This window comes from Drosophila yakuba, chromosome 3R (assembly GCF_016746365.2).
Source record: "Drosophila yakuba strain Tai18E2 chromosome 3R, Prin_Dyak_Tai18E2_2.1, whole genome shotgun sequence".
In the NCBI taxonomy this organism is placed as follows: domain Eukaryota; kingdom Metazoa; phylum Arthropoda; class Insecta; order Diptera; family Drosophilidae; genus Drosophila; species Drosophila yakuba.
The window spans coordinates 21,204,920-21,223,838 of NC_052530.2; the positions used below are offsets into that span (position 1 = coordinate 21,204,920).

Sequence of the window (18,919 nt, forward strand, 5' to 3'; positions counted from 1 at the left end):
CGACTATTCGATTTTGTATCTGCATTGTCGATGATTCACCAGCAGGCGTTAGGAAATTCTACGGGGACTGGTTTGGCCATCGGTTTTTTTGCTATCGATAAAACTCAGAGCGCGCATTTTAAATTTGTATAAATTATTTCCAACAGTGAAACAACTAATTTGTAATAATGTTCATATAAAAGATGAAAGTCTAATTTTATTTCCTGTCACAAAATAACACTTAAATATCACCTATAAATGCATATGGAATATACAAGTTAACAAATGCACTAGTCCAGCATTTTGCGGACCATATATTTCAAAATGCCACCGTTCTTGTAGTACGTTATGTCCACTTCGGTGTCGAACCGCAACGTGGTCTCAAAGACATTGCCACCGGCATCGACCTGAATCCTCTGACCCGGCTTCAGATCGTCCACGGGCAGAACAATGTTGTACACCTCCTTGCCACTCAGTTTCAGGGTTTCGGCGCTCTGGCCAGGCAAGAATTGCAGCGGAATGATGCCCATGTTCACCAGATTGGAACGATGAATGCGCTCGAAGGATTCAGCGATCACCGCTCTGACGCCCAACAAGAATGGTCCCTTGGCAGCCCAATCACGTGAGCTACCACTGCCGTAGTCCTTGCCCGCGACCAGAACCAAAGGTGTACCTTCGCTCGCATACCGTTGCGCCGCATCGAATACGTTCATCTCCTCGCCACTTGGCACGTGCAGGGTGAGGGATCCGATTTTGGAGGCCAGTTTGTTGACCAGACGAATGTTGGCAAAACATCCGCGTACCATCACCGCATCATGGCCACGTCGCGAGCTATACATGTTAAAGTCGCGAGGAGTGAGACCCCTTTCTGACAAATAGCGTGCTGCTGGTGAGTTTCGTGCAATGGCGCCGGCTGGCGATATGTGATCGGTGGTCACAAAGTCGCCGAGAAGCAGCAGACAGCGAGCCTTCTCGACGCCTTTAAGTTTGGGCAGCTCACGAGTCATACCCTCCATGAACGGTGGCAGTTTGATGTATGTTGAATTTACATTCCACGGATACAACGTGCTATCAGAAACCTCCAGCGTCTGCCAGTCCCTCGATCCCAGCGTAATTTTGCCTGGAATAGCGAACAGTAAGCAAAGCTCTTAAGAGCTCTTAAAATTTCTTGGATTGTTATACTCACTGTACACCTCCTGGTACATGGCGGGAATAACGTACTTATGCTCCGCATCCTGAATCTCGCTGCGTGCAGGCCATATATCGCGCAGAAACACTTCCTTGCCATTGGAATCCACGCCTAACGGTTCGGTCTCGAAATCGATATCCACACGACCAGCAATTGCGTAGGCAATCACCAGCAGCGGACTGGCCAGATAATTGGCTCTAGTACTGGGATGAATGCGACCTTCGAAATTGCGGTTTCCAGACAGGACTCCACAGCAAACCAGTCCGTTATTTTCGATCGTGTTCACTACGTTCTCATCGAGCGGGCCCGAGTTGCCAATGCAGGTCATGCAACCATAACCCACAATATTGAAGCCCAGCTGCTCCAGGTAGGGAATGACACCGGATTCCCTGAGATAGTGGGTAACCACCCCAGAACCTGGTGACAATGAGGTCTTGATGTAAGGCAGAACACTCAAGCCCTTTTTCACGGCATTTTTGGCCAGCAGACCTGCGCCCAACATCACCGAGGGATTCGAAGTGTTCGTGCAGGAGGTGATGGCAGCAATCACAACCGAACCATGACCAATCTTATAGGTCTTTCCGTCATCCCATTGGAATTCACCCTTGGCAGCCAAATCACTCGGTGGTATGGCGAAGCCCTTGAAGCCGACAGGACTTACAAGGCACGACTTGAAGTCTTCGCACATGCTAGATGCGGAAACGCGATCGTGCGGTCGCTTGGGCCCCGAAACCGAGCTCACCACCGTGGATAAATCCAGAGTTACAGACTGCAGGGTAAAGAAACCGCTTTTAACTATGAAATTCCATAGTGAAACCGAATGCCACTCACCTCCGTGAATTGGGGATCTTGATCCTCACGGGAATAGTCACGAAATTGTCGAGTGGCCTTCAAATACTGCCGGGTAATATCAATTTTCTTCTCTGAGCGATCTAATGAACAATATCCATGGACATCGAGTAATCAACATAACTAATGTTTTAGATTGACTCACTGGATTGGCGCATGTAGCTCAGGGTGCTCTCATCGATTGGGAAGAAACCCACAGTGGCTCCATATTCCGGGCACATGTTGCTGATGGTGGCGCGATCGGCAATGCTAAGCTCTGCCACTCCGGGGCCGTAGAACTCAACGAACTTGCCGATAACACCTAGCTGACGCAAATGCTTGGTGATGGTCAAAACCAGATCGGTGGATGTGACCAGCGGGCCCAGTTTGCCCTCCAGCCTATAGCCAATCACCTCTGGCAGCAGCATGGAAACGGACTGGCCCAACATCACGGCCTCCGCCTCGATGCCGCCAACACCCCAGGCGAGAAGACCCAATCCATTGATCATTGTTGTGTGGGAGTCAGTGCCCACGATGCTATCCGGGTAAATGGTCTTTGATCCATCTGAATTGTCACTCTCGAAAACCATTTGGGCTAGGTACTCCAAATTCACCTGATGCACAATGCCAGCACCAGGAGGCAAAATTTGCAAATTATCAAAAGCGCGGGCTCCCCATTTGAGGAAGGTGAATCGCTCTTTATGGCGCTGAAACTCCAGAGACTCGTTCTTGGTCAACGCGTCAGCGGAGCGAACGAAATCAACTTGAATGGAATGATCAATGGTCATAGCAGCAGGGCAGATGGGATTGATTTTCTCCGGATTACCACCCAGGTCACGGACAGCATCTCGCATCGCAGCAAAGTCCACGACGGCGGGAACGCCAGTAGTGTCCTGAAAGTAGGCAATATCTAGGGAAGTTTCATACAAACGTCTTATACTTGTGGAGGCATAGTGACCTATTTCCGCCGACATATCTCCGCCTAGAAACGTTTTGTAACGACTTTATGCCGCGCAGAGATATGACGCTTCAAACGACATTACTTCGCGAGGAGATATGTCATTTTTAGATCCAAGGAGATATATGGACTTATGTCGTCACCCGCCCGTGGATACATACATGCAATATAACACGAGCTGGCTTGAAGGGAATTTCCACATCGCTGGTTCCCTGCTTCAGCGATGGATTCCATCCCAGGATGCTCTGCACATCCTTCTCCAGCACATGGAAATTGTCGCAATTGCGCACCGCAGATTCCAGCAGAATGCGAATGGAAAAGGGCAGCGAATCTGTTGAGATTTATGTAAATGTAAAGATAACAATATTAATAACAAACAATAATAATGACTACTTACCATATTTGCTGTCGATGGAGGGCAGATCAAAATACTTGTAGACGTTGCCGTCCTGGGTAAAGGATGCCTGGAACTGGACAAAGGGATTGGCGCCTGCAAGGAAGACAGAGTTAGATAATAGATATCAAAAATTTCCGCTTAGATCCCACCGGAGCTGCTCATGGTGGAAAATTTATGACAGAAAGCAGATAGAAGTGGGCGCGTGAGGAACCACTTCATGAATGAATGTTTTGATGAACCACTTCAACACGAAACCTCCTGTATAGATAAGCAAACATTGTGTTATCTATATGTTCAGTTATCGATAATACAACGTTTGCTAATCGAAACAAAACTGTACACTGTAAAAATTTTTTCTTTTGTACTTCACATTAAATATATTTTTTATATGTAGTGACATAATTATTTAGTTTATATTGAAGGCAAAAATAAGGTAGGAAAATAATATTGCATTAATTGTTTTGATGGCATTTTTATTTTGGTTCAAAATAACTCGTTTTTAAATCGATCTGGTTAGCATGCCTTTAAACGCTATATCCTTTTTTACATGCTAATTTAAATACACTTACATATTAATTATGTTTTCTGCGGTTTATTGCAATAGTTACATGGTAGGCTTATTGTAATGTCACGTAATATAAACGGTATTTGTAATCTATATAAATAATATGTATAGGGATTATCATCTACAGCTGCGTTGCATGCAAAGCCTATTTTAGGGCGCAAGCAATTTGGCAGCGGGGATAACAAGTCTGATGTGGTCGTCTACAGGTAGATTCGTCGCAGGTCCTTCGGCGTGGTGATCGAATTGCACTGCGGGCACAGTTTTCGAGCACCGAGCGTCTGCAGCCAGCACTGCTCGCAGTGGACGTGCCAGCAGGACACGGAGATGGCGGGATTCTTGTAGTCGTCGATGCAAATCAGGCACTTGTACTTGCCCTGCGCCTGCTTTTCGTAGAGCCGCAGCTTGGCTTTCAGCGATTCGATGATCTGCTGCTGGTTCTGAGATGTGGATCGTGTGGATCGCGACGTAGATGGCTCTTCGCTAGCTGGTGGAGCCTCTACGTTTCTGATAGTGGCAGTCTCTTGCTCGGTGGCTTCGCTGGAATGGTTGGGCTTGGGCCCATCGCTGGAGGAGATAAGCCGGCGTACATAGCTGGTAACATCCGCTTCGGACACATTTCCCTCTGTGTCCTCGTTGGCCAGTGGGATCACATCGCCCTCCCCGTACTGTGTAGGACCGTAGATGTGTGTGTCATCCTCGTCCACGTTGAGATCCTCGTCCTCGTCGTCCTGCGCCTGCTGGCCATTGTATTTGATCGTCTGGCCCAGGCCCAAGGCAGAATAGCCTCCCTGCACGAGTGTAGACACGCGAATGCGCTTCTGTCCCGCCCACTCATACTCTTCGTATTCCTCGCTATCCTCCGAGTCCTCACTCGAATGCCGTTCCCCATTGGCCTGACCATTTCGGCGGCTCTGGCGCAGGCACTGATTTACATGCTCTTGGATATTGGACTGCGGAAAGTTGTGATTGCACACGGGACAGGTGGGTTGGCTCGATTCGGCAGCAGCGACGGACGGAATTGCTGCTGCTGGAGGCGGAGGAGCTGCTGCCGTAGGATTTGCAGTGGCTGGTGGAGCAGGTGAAGCCGGACGCTTCCTGGTGCGCTGGCGCTGACGGGCCTGCCGGTTGCGCTGCACCCGCTGGAACACGCTCCACGGTTGTCTGCCCCCAGATCCCGAACCAGATTCCTCGGACGCGGAGGCACCGCCTGCTGCGACGGCTGTGGCCGGTGGATTGACAGCGCTAATGGGATTGTGCAATCGCTCCATCTCCACTTGGCAGTGATCGGCCACCTGACTGCGCTTGATCTTTACGTCGCATGTGGGACAGATCACGTCGTCGTCGCCGTTGCTGGTTAAGTGCTGGGCGAAGTTCTCGCCGTTGGACACCGTGTCCGTGGCCATAGATTCTTTGGGTCCACCGCGGACTCTTGAGGATGAGACCGAATTTAACAGATTCACTAGTCGAATTTTGTTTTGTTCGATAATCTGTCCAAGCCACGCGACGCCGATTTCTTACGTTCTCGCACATTGACAAACGGCCACACTGTTTTTCGGCATTTATTGCTCAGCTGTAAGTGTTCATTTGTTTTAGCCATTTGCGATATACATCGAGTGCTTCATAAAACCGTTACAAAAGCGCCAAATAAATTGGTTATTAGGTGCTTAAGAAATTAATAAACGTTAATTAGTTAAAAAATATGGCTTTCAGATAATTGAATATGTTTTGTTTGAATTCCTTGCTACTTTAGTACAGCAATCGGAATACTTCAGAGTTCGTACTTGGCAACTTAACATCTCTTTTCCCATCAAGTTGTACAATAATGTAATTGAAAACATTTATTTAATAATATTTAGTCTACTCCGGTCGGTCTTTCTTAATACAGCACAATATACAAAAATAATATCAGATAGCGTTGTTTACATGCTCCACATAACATTTGAGATGGTGCAACAGTTAGTGTCGCTCTCTGTTATGAAATTTCAACAAATCATCGTCCTCCTTTATCATTTTCATTACCATGGAAATGTAACATGGGTACCTATATAAATGCAATAATATCTTAATTCTTTGCATCAAATAATTTTTCAACGGTAAAAGTAAATTAACCGATAGTGTCACGGCACTCATCGCTATCGAGAAATGCCAAGCCAAATCGATAGTATCAGGAAAACATAGATTTTAGTTCCAGCTCTATGAGGGAAGCAAAACATTATTATTTTCGTCGTTTTTATTTTTTGATTATATAGAAGATTCAGTGGTCGAGGAACATGTGAAAGTGAAAAAGCGACAGAGCTTTTCAAGCAGAGTGTAAGTGCACACAGGTTGAACCAAAAAGCAACGCGTATTTTTGCGAAAGTGCAAAGCAGACGGCGAGAGTGTGAAAAGGCAGCGAAAAGAGAATAGAGAAAAAATATAGCAGCCAGTTTCTTGTGGGCGCGAGTGTGTGTGCGTGTGCCATATTGTTAAATAAGGAAAATATAATAAAACAAACGCAGTAAAAGCAGCAACAGCAATGCATTACCAGCAGCAACAACAACAACCACAGCAGCAGGGTAGCCTTGCTGGCTACAACAACAAAATGAACGTCTTGCCCAATTACACGCTCAGCGGAATGAGCTCCTTTGATGCCGAATCGCTGCCAGATTATTCAGAATTTGATTCCGAATCGGTAACCCTGGACTATTACAAGGAAAGGTATATTCCTGAACCTAAACAGATCGCATTTTGTTTTGCTTCCGTTCTTTCGCATAGCCACACAACACACACACACATATAGAAACATATGTACATACTTGTATAGAAATACCCTCGCCCTTGTCATTGTTGTTGTTTTGCATTTGGCCGTTTGCCCCAATTTTGCCTGCCGTTACCGTTACGTTCTATATAGCGATTAACCGTTATGATCCTGTTGCCATGCCACTCACCCACAGAAACACACACACGCACACACAAAGTCAGTACTCGCTCATCTGCGAAATTCGTTTTTGTTTTTAGTCAACATTTCTAGCCGCTATATGTAAAACTATATTTATCTCCGTCTGGCCCATCGAAATATCTCGAGATTCGTTAGACGCAACATCTACTCACCCAAACATATGCACCGTTGTTGGCGTATCTTGAATATCTAGAAGATATTAAAATTGGCAAGGAATAACGAGAATTAGGCACAATATGCTATTTTGTTTAGGCGAAGTTTATATACCCTTGCCTTTTCAGACAAAGTTCATTAAACATTATACATTTTTGACTAGATCTATATGCAAATCATGCAAAAAATATTAACTTGCTCTGATAACAAAAGCATACTAGCAAGTTAGACCGATGGCTTTATTTTATACATTCAGAAATATATTAATCTTTATTTCATTGTCGCAAACATTTGATCAAGAGTATTGTACTCTTAGTTGGGGTATAGCAGTGGAATGTGAATAGATAATTAGCATGGCGGTATTTCCAGCAATGAAAATGCTTAGTTGCAGTCGCCTTGCAGCATAATTTATGTGGGGACTGCACCTCATCACCCCAGTTTCCGTCTTTTGTCATTGGGGCTGTACTCCCCCCAATGAAGACTGAAATATTCCGCCACGTTTTTGTCTGGCACAATAGAGCGATTTCAATTTAAACAATCCCAAACTCATTCAACTGTGGCAACGCATTGTTTTGTAAATTGCGTCAGTTAATCCCTGGCATACATAGTACATTGATGTCTACAATTGTGGCCAAAATAGTGTAGCTTATACAGCGGTGCTGCACAGGGCACTCAACAAAATTCTGATCGTATTAGTAACGTGTCAATGTTATTTATGTGAAACTATACAAGCTAAAGTTTAAAGTTTATTGTTTATTAAAAATGGTAATAGAAAAGGAGTTGTATTAAACCTAAAAAAATGATCACTACTGTAGGTTTAATTGTCAAGTTGATGCAGTTGTTCGATTGGAATAAACCCCTAATAGTTTGCCATTGTCTTTGTCGATGTTGTTGCTCGAGTTGTTTTTGCATGTTGCTGCTGCTTACTTAACTGCCTTGATGTAAACAAACATGTTGTACGAACAATGTGCGCCAGTCGCTCTAATCGAATGTCATCAATTTCTCTGTTTCCCGTCCCGCTAACAAACAAATCCCCCCCCCTTTTGGCAATACAGATGTTGAACGGGCTGCTTCCGCCAGCAATTTGAAATTGAAAACGCATTGGATAAACCTCAGCGCGCAAACCAAAAGCAATAAAACGCCAATTGAAGCATTTATATTAGATTGTTAAAGCCAACTGGAGTAGCATTTACTTGCCTGCCCCAAAAACGAAAATTAAAGAAACCCTTCCAACATCCCACAAAGCAAAACTAACCAAGAAACGCATTGAAACGCATTCCAATTAGTAGCTGCGGGCAGCACTTTGCCTGCATATAGTCGATAAGGTGAGTTTGTCTGGCCTGATACGCCGGTAAAAGTACCAATCCCCCCGCAATTAATATTAATTATCATGCACGCAGTGTTCTACGTCCACCAGTGGAGAAAATGGCGCCGACCACGACGATTGAGACCATCACAATCACGAGGCCGCTCAAGGTATGCGTTTGGCCTAAAGTTTCAGAAACGTTTTTCCAGATTGTACAACTGATTTCACTGTCTTCACAGGTGATTGCATTTATCTGCGGCGTCATCGTGGTGGCCCTGATGATTATGGCCCTGGCATCCACAGATTGGTTAATGGCCTCAGACTGGCGGCAAGGTCTCTTCGTGCACTGCATCGAAGATGATTCGGTTACGCCACTTCCATTCAACATCCAGGATCCGCCAGGATGCTACTGGACCCGCGATGTTGGTATGTATTACATGAAGAAACAGCATTCTTAAGCAAGAACTTAACATATAATTTGTATCATATTCTATAGGCTACATTAAAGCCACAGCCGCTCTCTGCATTATCACGCTCATAACGGACGTCATTGCCACAGTACTGACAGGTCTGGGCCTCCGGACGCAGAACCATAATCTAAAGTATAAGTTCTACCGTATAGCAGTACTGGTAATGCTAGTATCCTGTGAGTAACTAGATAGGTTTTTGAAAGAATCACATGCTAAAAATATACTTTTTTGCAGTGCTGGCCGTGTTGTCCGCCTTGATCGTATATCCAGTATGCTTTGCCGGCGAACTAACCATGGGTATGGTAGCCAGAACTCTTAAGCTAAACACCCCACTGACTAATATTCTATTTCGTCTAATAGCCAATCGGCGAGTCTGGGAATTCGGCTGGGCTTACGGCGTTGGCTGGGGTGCGGCCATCTTCCTGTTTGGGGCCGTGGTACTGCTGCTCTGCGACAAGGAGTCGGAGGAGATCTACTATAAGGAAAGGAAAATCGTACATGAAAACCAAATGCGCGCCTAGGCAAGGCCGCACGACCTGCCTGACGTCGTTCTGTAGAATAAGTATATAGCAACCAACCAACAACACACACAGACACATAGATTTCGATTTAAATCAGACTCAAGAACAGAAGCAATTTGCAGCTAAGCGAATGTGTTACAATTATGATTGTGTATATCATGACCATTTCAAACCAAAAATCCGTAGCCATCTCCCACCCAACCCACCATCTTGTAGTACTCGGCATTTGTTTAGAAGACGTTTCCCCAATGAGTTTATTTTGTGTTCGTTTCGAAAGGTAATCGTAGACAAGCCACAAACACACGACCCACATCTACCATGTAGTCATTCACATGTATGTACGTCTAGAAATTCTGAAAGTTAATCGCATTAACCAAACCCCTATATACAATTGCATGCCCCATGAGTTCCACAGCATTGTAGGCAACTTTTAGAGCTTGCTTTTCCGTAGAAAACTGAGAGCAGGTTGCCAGTTGCAATTAGACCTCTTACAATATTGTACTCATACTCAGCTACATATACATAGCAATGTACTCCCCATGTATCTCAATCCTAATCGTGAGCAGAATCGAAATTAGAATTTGTATATGTACGTAATCGAGAGACTAGGTAACCACGACATATAAAGCCACAATGTCATCGTCATTGTCAACGTTTCATGCCGATTACGCTTTCAAAACATTTGTTTGTGCTCCATACATCCGTTTCGAATATCATTAATTATGTGTTTGTCCCAGTGTATTGTGCGATCAACACCAATTGTACTCGAATATGTGTTGCTTTTTTACCTTTTGTAAAATAGTTTTACCATACAGTCCACTACTCAGCTTGTACTCGAATGTCCACGAGCCGTTCAGTTATTGTTTAAGCCGTCTTTTAAGTGTAATCATTCGTTTGTAACCTCCTAATTTGTAATAATTTATTGATACCTGTGTTCTTACCACAACCGAAAACATATCACACCCAAATGACAACAATAAAACGTTTTTTGACACCTTTTGTTAACACTTTAAGAACATATTTTATTTATCTTGTTAAGCTTTTTTTTCATACACGATAAGATTCTTTAAGTTGTATAACCAGCATAAGGTATGAGTATTGGCGATATCGCAAAAACTATAACTAAGCCATCCTTTTCTATAATTCAATGTTATTGTTGCAGTCATTATTTAATCAGCAAATCATTCAAAATTCGTCCATCACATCTCGCAATCAGAACATCTTTATGTTTCGTTCGTTTCTGTTTTTAATGAAAAGATTTTGATTCAACGACGAAATGAAGTGAAGCAAATGCAACCAAAATTAAATGCGACCTAAATTACAACAATACAAAGGGAATATATATGCTTGAACATCCATATATCCATATATATGAAGACATTGAACAAATCGTAGGCAGGAACGTGCGGTGAAAAAAAAGACGAAACGAAAACAATTATAGCGAGTATAAAGTAAACAATTATACCAAAACCAATTGAATTAATTAAACTATGCTTACATACACGCATGTTTATATATATAGTTCTATATATAGGCTTAAAGTATGTAACAATTAATACAAAAAACAAAACCGAATAAGTAAGAAAGCAACCTATAACTAACGAAACACTTATACTCCAAAACGAAACTCTACGAAACGTTACAGTTTTCCATTGTGTAACCAACCAACACATGAGCGAGGATCATATTGTTTTAACAAGCAAGCAAAATATATATACAAACACATATGAATATATTTATTAAAACGTTTTAAAATTTAATTTTTTAAATTTACATTCGATAGATAAAAACCAAAAAATAAAACAAAACATCACCAGATTAAGTAACATTATCAAACGTATTGCTAGTGATCCATATACTGTAAAACATATGCCTAGATCATATTTTATAAATTCCCTATATGCATACCTAATACCTAAACCTATACCCGCATCTAACGAAAATAAGAAACTATGTATTACCGCAAATTATTCTGCAGTTCACTGGGATGTAACCTTGAATTGAATATTTGGCGCTCCACACCCCAAAAAAACATCTAATCCACATCCCACCCAACCAACCAATCCGCATAATCCGTACACTATCCCGTACAATGTAAATATTTCAGGAGAGTTTTCAAGAAAATAAAATAGTGTTTAACGTTCACAACAATATTTGTTTTTAATAGCGAATGGGTAAAATGGCTCATTAACTCTTTGAGTACAAATCCAGTGGTCGAACTAAGAATCCATGCTGTGAGAAACCAGTTTCTTAGAATATCTTTCCTTCGGATCCGTGTCCCAACAAGCTTCCAAAATACTAACAATGTCATCATTATCTTTGACTTTCGTTTGATGACGGCTTTCAGGGAATATGGTTTCTTATCTTACCAACGTCTCGTCCAAAAAAAAAGTAATAGTATTCTGCACAGTTATTCCGATATAGACAATCTATTTAAGATTTGTACAATTAAAGTTCTTAGGTCTAAAAAAATGATCATTAAATCTAATGAAACACGATTGCAGCGATGACTTTTTAGTCTTTTTTGGCTATCAAGCCCTGCTTCTTGAGCTGGCGCAGAGCGCATTTGGCCGCCGTGCACTTGGCAATGCGATAGTTGCGCCCGATGCCACGGAAGGTTCCCTTGCAGAAGACATCCACGGTAACGCGCACCCGTCGCCCATCCGCCAGCTTCTCGGGCTTGCCGAATTTGGCTGTCTCCGGCTCCAGCTCGAGCAGCTCCCGAATGGGCGATTTTGGCACTGAGTTGCTGAACTGCTCGATCTCCGGGCTCATCATGTTGCTGTAGACGTGCCACACCACGTCCAGTGACATGTTTGAGTCAAGGAAGATGGCACCTGCGATCGACTCAAAAACGTCGCCCAATGCCTTGGGCACCTCAACGTCCTCCGCGTCATCGCACTCCTCCTCGGACAATAAGTAGTACTGAAACAAAGTAGAATAGTACAATTAGATGTCGTATTAATAGTGACATTACTTTAACCCACCTCCTCACTGATGCTGTGACCATTCTCCTGCTGGATCCTCACAAATCGGTCAATCACATCGTTAAGACCCGGCGAGAGGTGCCTGAAGAACTTGTGGAATCCATGGCGAACAGCCAAGGACGCGAATATGGTGTTATTCACCAGTGCTGACCGCAAATCCGTTAAAGCGCCTGGAGAATGCTGTCGGGGATCTTCGTATAAATGCCGCGTAATAAGGTAATCTAGTACAGCATCGCCCAGGAACTCCAAACGCTGATAGCAATCCGTCAATCGATTGGGTGTGTAACTGGCATGTGTCATGGCTTGCAGAAGGTACGACCGATCCCGGAACTTGTATCCCAAACTCTCCTCAAACTCATCAAAACCACTTAGTAGTTGGTCCAGCTCCTCCGTGGCGTTGGGAGCAAAGTGCAGCAGTGGACTACGCGGCGTGGGCCATGCACCGTAAACGGTAACCATATTTTCCGGATTTGGTTTGGTGCTTCCGGGTATTCGATGCTCCTGGCTAGCTTCGTCCAGCTGCCTGGTGATAGGGAGCACTCTTACTCCCAGCCAGGCCATAAAGAGTAGTGCCCCTCGCGGCCCGCACTCAATGAGATAGGCTCCAATGAGAGCTTCGACGCAATCGGCTATGGACTTATCCGGAATGCTGTGTTGGGAAACAAGGTTGTACGGAATAAAACAGCTGAAATCATTGCAGCTGTCGTTGGAGTCGTCAAGTTGCCCATTTGGAACACCGCCATTCTGCTCCAAGCCCAGGGCTTCGGCTTTTTCGCGGACCATCTCGCAGATCTGCACGCTGCTGAGGTTCTTGATGTCCAGCAAATCAGCCAGCTTCCAATGATGAGTGGGAATCTTCGCCTCGATGAGCGCCTTTTCCAACTCCTTTGGCACGTAGTAGCAGGGTGGCAGCCAGTTGTCGTGGGGCTCGAATTTAGTGGCTATCATATATTCACCCAGCCTCTTGCGTCTGCCCAGACGATAGAGATTAAGGTTGGCAACCTGCTTGGAGCGCAGGTGACTAAGCTTACCCTCGTGCACATTCTCGTAGGTGATGTACAAGTAGGTGGTAATGGCATACTTCAGGAAGGAATCTCCAATTGTCTCCAGTCGCTCCAGATTGATGCCATCGTTAGCATTGGACATTGTGAGGGCTTGCAAAATGATGCTGGGACTGGGTCCTGGATGGCCCACCAAATCCGGCTGTCGATCGAAACTGAAGCCAGTTGGTAATATTGCTGATGATATGGCCTTCTTGGGCATAGGTGGCTGAATTTCCATTCGGTCATATTGCAGCTTCAGTTGCTTTGCGTCCAAGTTCAACCGATGATGATCGTTGTAGTTGTCAAAACTATCACCGCATCCCATTACGCTATAGGTCTCCTGCTCATGCCGAGCCACCCAATCCGCATTCAGCTCTACTAAATCCGACAGCAAAAGCTCTCGCCTATCACCCAGCTTTTCGGCCAGCACATCCTCATTTACGTACGGCAGCAGCTGTTTCAACAGCTCAATCATCGAAACCTTTGCAACCTGAGCCTCAGCGGCATCGTTTCTTTTTAGAAGCAACTGCTGGTCATGCGGCACCAACATTCCGCAGGATTCGATTTCCGTTTTAAGCTTAGCTATGGATTCATCATATCTGATAGTGGGCTGTTCCTTCTGGTCTTGATCCCAATGACTGAAATTAAATCCAATGAGCAGATTTTTTGTCTGCTGGTACTGCCGCTCATTGGCATTCGTCGCCTGGATGATGGACAGTTGCTTCTGGCGCTTTTCCACTTCCTGGGCGGTTTCGATAGTCTCCGCCTCGTTCTTGGAGGTGAACGCAATGCGTCCCGCATCGATATCATCTGCCACATCGTCGTCATCCGAACTGTAGTTGTGATGCATGTAATTGAGCGGACCTGCGTTGTCGTCTTCGTCGTAGCTAGAGCCCAGCGAATTGTCCGAGTCATAATAGTTAAATGTGGGCTTTGCCGGACCCTTTCCTTTGCTCTTGCCGCCCTGCTTATTCTGACTGTTCTTCGGAGCCTTGAAGCCGCCTTCTCCATTGCTCACATCCCAGAATGTGGGCGAGCCATAGCGGGTTTGCTGATCACCTGTAAGATGTTTTAGGAATTATTTATGATCCTTCGCAAAGGAATTAGATAACTTACAGAACTTAACGTTTGCCGGCAGAACTGGCATATGGAAAGCATCGTCATCGTCGTCGTCTTCTTGGTTAAAGTTCGCTATATCGTCGGCCATGTCGTTTGACCAAGTGCCAATCTCAATGAAGTCATCCGCCTTCTGCAGCTTTTCTTCTCCCTCAATGATTAGTTCGATCGCACTTTTCTCAACCTTATCGGCTTTGGAATCCTTATCTAGTTGGGTCTCCTCACTTATCGCCTCCTTCTCAACTTCCACTAAGTCTTTGCCATTAATAGTATCATCCTTAGAGGAGTCCTTTTGTTTGGACTCCCGCGATTTCTTTAGCACCTCCGATAGACTCCACCCAAAGTCCAGCATAGGCCATTCGAAATCCTCATCTTCGATCTGTTGCCTACCTAGCCCCAGATCCGCGGAGACCTGTTTCCGAATATCGTCGGCCAACAGAAGACCATTAATGCGGTACAGGATACAGGGCAGGCAGACGGCAGTTCGCCACAAGGAGGCGGGGAATGGATGCACAGTGCACAGCTCTGGCACAAGGATCTGCTTCTGCTCGAGATTCTCGCGCTTTGCCCGCTTTGTCTCCTCCGAACTAGTGGGTAGAGCAACGCCCTTGCGATTAACATACCGTGGCGTGAGGAAGTTTAACCGAGCACTGGTGTGATCCACATCCAATAGCGGCTGCGAGGCATTCTGTATGGTCAGACCATACTTGACGAGGTAGTAGTGCTTGAACGTGCGGTAGTTGTCGCCGGGGAAGCAGCTGAGCGGGGATAGATGTGGACATATCTCTGCCACATAGAAATACTGCGGTTGATCCTGGTTGCGATACCACGGCATCACGACGGCATCTTGAAAGCGTTGGGCATCGAACGGCTGCGCCTGCCGTTCCTCATCGGGCACTGCCCGAGGCATTGTATTGCCATTGGCTTGGATCAGCTCTAGGAACTGCCAGTCGATGTGCTTGCCGCCCGCTGGTGTTTTCACGGTGGGCACAATGAAAACACAATTCTCCGTGGAGTCCGGATCGAAGAGCATGAGAAACTTTTGCAGACGCAGTACATTGGTGAATGTGTAGTTTAAAAATCCATTGATGCAGACTATTTGTTCGCTTGTTAGAATCACGCGCTCCTTAGCCAATTCCAGCGAAACCTTCACCTCGCCGGAACGCGTGAATATCGAGAAAGCACTCAGCTTGGGTATCCGTTTCGTGGTGAGAATGCCAAATCCCTGCTGGGCATCTTCGGGCGGATAAATCTTGCGTCCACGCGTGTTTTGCTCTTCGGGTATCGGACATTGCAGCGTCAGCTGGATGAAGTACAAATAGCATGGCGCTCCAGCAACTGGACGGCAATCACAGAACTCGGATGCAATGCGTTTGTAATAGTACTGACGCCGCTTCGTTGTTCCCGGACGAGGTTCATCGCTCAGCTGCACAATCTGTTCGTCCTCTGGCTCCAGTTCAAAGCACTCCCAGTCCGGCTCCAAGGCGCGAAATCCCTCCTTGCCGATAGGCTGCAACTGATCGTCTAACTCGCCGATCCTGTGCAGCTCAACGCATGCCTGCAAGGCAGCCAGTCGGCGAGCCAATGTTTGAGTGGGCATCGGAAGACCCTAAGAACAAAAGATTGATAAAAAAAATGTGATATATTTTGTATTAAATGCACTTACCACAATGTCATGCTTCAATGGCGAGTTGATGGGCAGCCGGAGTGTGTACTGATACAAGGTCACTCCAGCCCTTTCGTTTCGTGTGCAGCGCCACAGAGCCGTCAGCTTGGTGAACGTGTCGCTGGGCAGTCGAGCGCAGTACTTGTTGACCAGGGCTATAGCAGTACCTAGATCCACGGATGCTCCAGTTAGCAGGTGCGGCTTGGGTCGGTAGGCAGCAAGGCAGGCACTAAAACGTTCCGCCTCGCTTTGCTCCTGCTCCGGCGGCTCTGTGTTGGCGCACTTGGATAGCAGCATCTGCTCGATCTCGCGGTACTGTGCCATTTGGTGCACCAAGTCCTTGGTGGTGCTGGCCAAACGATCAACAGTTTCGATGTCGGCTGTGAAATCACTGGTGTCTTCCGGTGTCTCCGTTGAAGACGTCAGTTCGCACTGGAAGCGCCTGGACTTTTGTTCTGTACTGCTCTCGCTTGGAGACGTGTTACTCATGCTGACGGCCTCGTCGCTGGAGTTGCTAGAGTCTAGCACCGCAGTGGCTGGCGATTCATCCTGGATCTCCTGTAGCTTAATGTCACACGCTGTCGGAGGTTGTTTGCTGAACACTTCGGGATTGAGGATCTTTACAGTTCCGCGTGCCGTGCCAAAAGTATAGGGATCCGAACCGGACGAGTTTGGCATCGCTGAGTCGTCAGAGTCGCTTTCCGCCTCTGTGGTATCACCAGTTCCGCAAATAAACCGGTGACTCCGATCGGTCAGCTGCACTGCACCCACGGGGGGGCTTTTATAAGTGGGTGCCACCAAGATGACATGGTAGGCAGGAGCTGCACGCGCTCGACCTTTGCACTGAACGTAACTGCGATATGTGGTAGGTGGATCCCAGCGCACAACCAGATTGCACTTGGGCACATCTATACCCTCTTCCAGCACAGAAGTGCCGATCAGAACATTGCAGTCGTGCATGCGAAAGCGCTTTAGCACTTCTTCCTGCCGCCGGTGCTCCAACTCAGCCTCTTTGGGCTCTGTGGTGGGATCTGCCACCCGGTCGGTGGTGTACTGGCAGCGTAGGAACTTGAGATCGGGATCACGCCTGCTAATCTCCGCCAGCAGCTCAAAGAGAACGCGTGCCGTGTGGTTCTGGTTGCAGTAAATCAGCGCGCAGAGCGTGTCGCTGCCATCATTTTGATCCCGGTGATGGCGCCTTGTGTACACTCGTCTACGAGTTCGTGGTTGTGCTGTATTGGTAGCAGAGCTAGGTTTCGGCTTTGGCGGAACTGGAGTAGGAACAACTCGAGCGGCGCTTTTGACTGTTTGCCTGTCCTCTGTCGTGTGCAGAATCTGCTCAAGATTGGCCACCAGGGCTCGTGTCTCCGTTGGCGGTTGGTCAAATTGGTCCACCATTCGGCACTTGCTTTCCAGCGCATGCGATAGCCGGTTAAAGTCCGCCTGATCCACCTGATGACGCATCCTGCGCAGTCCGTCCGCTTGGGTGTGCACTTCCTCCGGCTTAAAGCACCTTAGTGTCTGCAACAGACGTCGCACCTTCGGGCTGGAATAGCGTTCGATGGTTTGGCGTGAATCGCTGCCACATCCCGGCTGGCGCTGGAATGCGTGATCGCAGAGGGAGTGCAGCTGAATGAGGGCCGTGCTCACTAGGCAGTAGAGCAAGTAGTGACGTTCGTGCGGCGTCTTCACCTTTAACTTCTCATTGCTTTGGTAAAAGTGATGGGCAGCCCGCTGCGTGCACCAAGGACCCATCTCGTGCAGCACGGCCAGCAGTGAGTTGATGACGTTCAGGGGGTCCACCTTGGGATCGGGTATATCTGGAATTCGTAAACAACTCATTAAGCTAATGATTTTACTAGATCTTAAAAGAATCACCTTTCAGTTCGTCCATAAACTGGTCGGTGCCGTAGATCTCGTAGGGATCGTAGCGGTGATCCAATAAAAAGGACTTGTGTGTGTTGAGCACATCGGCAAGCACCAGGGACAGTTCGTCCATCTCGTAGGGGGCGCACTGTACGATGTATTCGTGCGGTCGGGAACAGTAACGCAATACGGTAACAATATCACTGGCCGTCTCAATCCGGCAATTCACACTCTGCTCCAGGGTGGCCAGCATGGCGCTCAGTTGCTGCAGCTCACAGCCGGCGCTGTGCAGCGGTCCAGCTAGTCCGAGGATTCGCGGTCTGTCCACCGCTGCCGCTGGCATGATGTGCTCCTCAAAGAGTCGCCTTATTCTCTGATAAACTGCACTGTCGTGGCAATCCTCCAGCACAATCAATTCGACGCTGCTCAGCAGCAGCTCGCGATCTTCAAGCAGCGAAAGAAATCCCTCTGGCCGCAGGATAGAAACATGGTAGTCCGTCCAGCAATGATCAAAGGGTATCTGCATGTCCGGCTGCTCCTGCCACACCCGCAGGTCAGTCAAGTGGGTGAGCATTGTGTAGATGGAGCATGGTTCCGTGCTGGTGCCAACCTCGCAACTGAGGTAGACACTGACGCGACCACGTTGGCGTGCGCGACGCGACAGCTCCTGGAGCAGCTTGAGGGCTATGAACTCCTTGGAACTGCGATGGCCCAGGCAGATAATGGTGTTCCGCTCGTAGGCGGCGGCCAGCAGTTCCACCTGGAAGTCGCGTGGCGTGAACACGGTGGTGTGCAGGTTGTTGTCGCACCAGTGGAACGCCATCGTGGCTGGGGGGATGCACAGAAACACCAATGCCTCTGCGAGATTTATACAAAAAATCTTCAACAGCCGGCTACCAGCAGCATGCCAGTGTGACCGTTGGCCATGGTGGCGAGA

The 18,919-nt window shown here is 46.7% G+C and overlaps 4 protein-coding genes across 6 annotated transcripts; 1 reads left to right on the forward strand and 3 right to left on the reverse strand.

Annotated features, from left to right (window-relative positions):
- Window positions 1–158: 158 nt before the first annotated feature.
- On the reverse strand, window positions 159–3,657 carry LOC6537797 (cytoplasmic aconitate hydratase). Of its 2 annotated transcripts, none has more exons than XM_002098302.3 (7): window positions 3,501–3,657; window positions 3,352–3,444; window positions 3,116–3,285; window positions 2,163–2,889; window positions 2,000–2,100; window positions 1,166–1,937; window positions 159–1,099 (listed from the first exon to the last, which is right to left on the reverse strand). In XM_002098302.3, exons 1-7 carry the CDS (start codon window positions 3,568–3,570, stop codon window positions 270–272), a joined length of 2,763 nt encoding a protein of 920 aa, XP_002098338.2. In that variant the 5' UTR covers window positions 3,571–3,657; the 3' UTR covers window positions 159–269. The 2 variants fall into 2 exon arrangements, with proteins under 2 accessions (XP_002098338.2, XP_039231682.1); XM_039375748.1 differs by having other exon boundaries at window positions 2,163–2,906.
- Window positions 3,658–3,923: 266 nt separating this feature from the next.
- LOC6537798 (E3 ubiquitin-protein ligase RNF220) lies at window positions 3,924–5,458 on the reverse strand. The gene has a single exon (XM_002098303.4). The coding sequence runs from the start codon at window positions 5,317–5,319 to the stop codon at window positions 4,117–4,119; it is 1,203 nt and encodes a 400-aa protein (XP_002098339.1). The 5' UTR covers window positions 5,320–5,458; the 3' UTR covers window positions 3,924–4,116.
- Window positions 5,459–6,083: 625 nt separating this feature from the next.
- Window positions 6,084–10,317, forward strand: LOC6537800 (transmembrane protein 47). 2 transcript variants are annotated; one of them, XM_015193040.2, is made up of 7 exons: window positions 6,084–6,226; window positions 8,063–8,332; window positions 8,408–8,483; window positions 8,553–8,739; window positions 8,810–8,959; window positions 9,018–9,080; window positions 9,144–10,317. In XM_015193040.2, the coding sequence occupies exons 3-7, from the start codon at window positions 8,433–8,435 to the stop codon at window positions 9,302–9,304; spliced, it is 612 nt and encodes a 203-aa protein (XP_015048526.1). In that variant the 5' UTR covers window positions 6,084–6,226; window positions 8,063–8,332; window positions 8,408–8,432; the 3' UTR covers window positions 9,305–10,317. The 2 variants fall into 2 exon arrangements, with proteins under 2 accessions (XP_015048526.1, XP_002098341.2); XM_002098305.3 differs by lacking the exon at window positions 8,063–8,332 and having other exon boundaries at window positions 6,093–6,613.
- Window positions 10,318–11,714: 1,397 nt separating this feature from the next.
- LOC6537801 (endoribonuclease Dcr-1) lies at window positions 11,715–18,904 on the reverse strand. Its single transcript, XM_002098306.4, has 5 exons — window positions 17,995–18,904; window positions 16,117–17,936; window positions 14,451–16,059; window positions 12,292–14,393; window positions 11,715–12,229 (listed from the first exon to the last, which is right to left on the reverse strand). Exons 1-5 carry the CDS (start codon window positions 18,803–18,805, stop codon window positions 11,819–11,821), a joined length of 6,753 nt encoding a protein of 2,250 aa, XP_002098342.1. The 5' UTR covers window positions 18,806–18,904; the 3' UTR covers window positions 11,715–11,818.
- Between the last annotated feature and the right edge of the window lie 15 nt (window positions 18,905–18,919).

Bases quoted from the DNA above. Each gene is read 5' to 3' on its own strand.
- LOC6537797 (XM_002098302.3), bottom strand. From the start codon at position 3,570: ATGAAGTGGTTCCTCACGCGCCCACTTCTATCTGCTTTCTGTCATAAA. The intron at 3,286-3,351 runs GTAAGTAGTCAT...AAATCTCAACAG, and splicing joins CTCCATCGACAGCAAATATG to ATTCGCTGCCCTTTTCCATT. The intron at 2,890-3,115 runs GTATGTATCCAC...GCCTACTTTCAG, and splicing joins CAGCTCGTGTTATATTGCAT to GACACTACTGGCGTTCCCGC.
- LOC6537798 (XM_002098303.4), bottom strand. From the start codon at position 5,319: ATGGCCACGGACACGGTGTCCAACGGCGAGAACTTCGCCCAGCACTTA.
- LOC6537800 (XM_002098305.3), top strand. From the start codon at position 6,432: ATGCATTACCAGCAGCAACAACAACAACCACAGCAGCAGGGTAGCCTT. The intron at 6,614-8,407 runs GTATATTCCTGA...TCATGCACGCAG, and splicing joins CTGGACTATTACAAGGAAAG to TGTTCTACGTCCACCAGTGG. The intron at 8,740-8,809 runs GTATGTATTACA...CATATTCTATAG, and splicing joins CTACTGGACCCGCGATGTTG to GCTACATTAAAGCCACAGCC.
- LOC6537801 (XM_002098306.4), bottom strand. From the start codon at position 18,805: ATGGCGTTCCACTGGTGCGACAACAACCTGCACACCACCGTGTTCACG. The intron at 16,060-16,116 runs GTAAGTGCATTT...TTTTGTTCTTAG, and splicing joins CATTGAAGCATGACATTGTG to GGTCTTCCGATGCCCACTCA. The intron at 12,230-12,291 runs GTGGGTTAAAGT...ACTTTGTTTCAG, and splicing joins GTCACAGCATCAGTGAGGAG to TACTACTTATTGTCCGAGGA.